We start from the raw sequence: 671 nt of genomic DNA, 5'->3' as shown, positions 1-671 counted from the left end.
CTTTGTTTTCCCTGGTCTCCTCATTTTCCCCTTTGTCCATGCATACGAAGGAGCGTAGCTTAGTGAACTTGCTGATGAATGTGGTGTATCTGCCTCCGTAGATATCAAAACAGAGGCGGCGCACCGACGGTGCCACAAAGGCATCATGTACGTCGTGAATCTCAATAAAGCCAGCTTCACGAGCCTCCAACTGCAGGAAAGCAATTAGGCTCTTGTGGACCTTGACGTCCCTAATGTCATCCTCGTTATTCCTCGATTCTATGCCAACAAGGCATCTCAGGGCCAGTTCCTTGAGGTACTTGTGACCCAACTCCTCCATAGTATTTCCCTTGTGCGGCTTGATGAAGCCCTCGCCAATCCACATCCGAACAATCACTTCCACATCCATCACTCCACTTTTTGCGAGAATGGCCAAGTAGAGGAAGCACGATTTGAGGTCACTGGGGAGGTCTTCATAACTCGCCCAGAAGATCCTCTCCATAGATGTGCTGGTGGCCACATTAGATTGTCCTGCAGCACTCATCTGCCAATCGACGCCCTTCTCACCGTTCTTGGCTTCTTCCATTCCCGGTCCAGGCAAAAGCTCTTGGAGGAGTGCTTGCCACTGGAGCGGCTTCTCCTTGAATCGGAGAAGTCCAGCCAGAAGCACTATGGATAGAGGATGCCCCCCT

The 671-nt window shown here is 51.3% G+C and overlaps 1 protein-coding gene across 1 annotated transcript in view; it reads right to left on the bottom strand.

Moving 5' to 3' along the window:
• Positions 1 to 662, bottom strand: part of LOC123066894 (probable disease resistance RPP8-like protein 2) — a gene marked incomplete in the record, with an annotated part of 2,360 nt that extends 1,698 nt beyond the window's left edge. The window contains 1 exon segment of the mRNA XM_044489879.1: positions 33 to 662. Within this exon segment, the coding sequence (XP_044345814.1) occupies positions 33 to 565 (533 nt within the window).
• Positions 663 to 671: the final 9 nt, after the last annotated feature.

The sequence above is a fragment of the Triticum aestivum genome, chromosome 3B (genome assembly GCF_018294505.1).
Source record: "Triticum aestivum cultivar Chinese Spring chromosome 3B, IWGSC CS RefSeq v2.1, whole genome shotgun sequence".
NCBI lineage: Eukaryota > Viridiplantae > Streptophyta > Magnoliopsida > Poales > Poaceae > Triticum > Triticum aestivum.
Note: the sequence above shows the minus strand (reverse complement) of the source record. Positions and strands in the feature narration are given on the sequence as shown.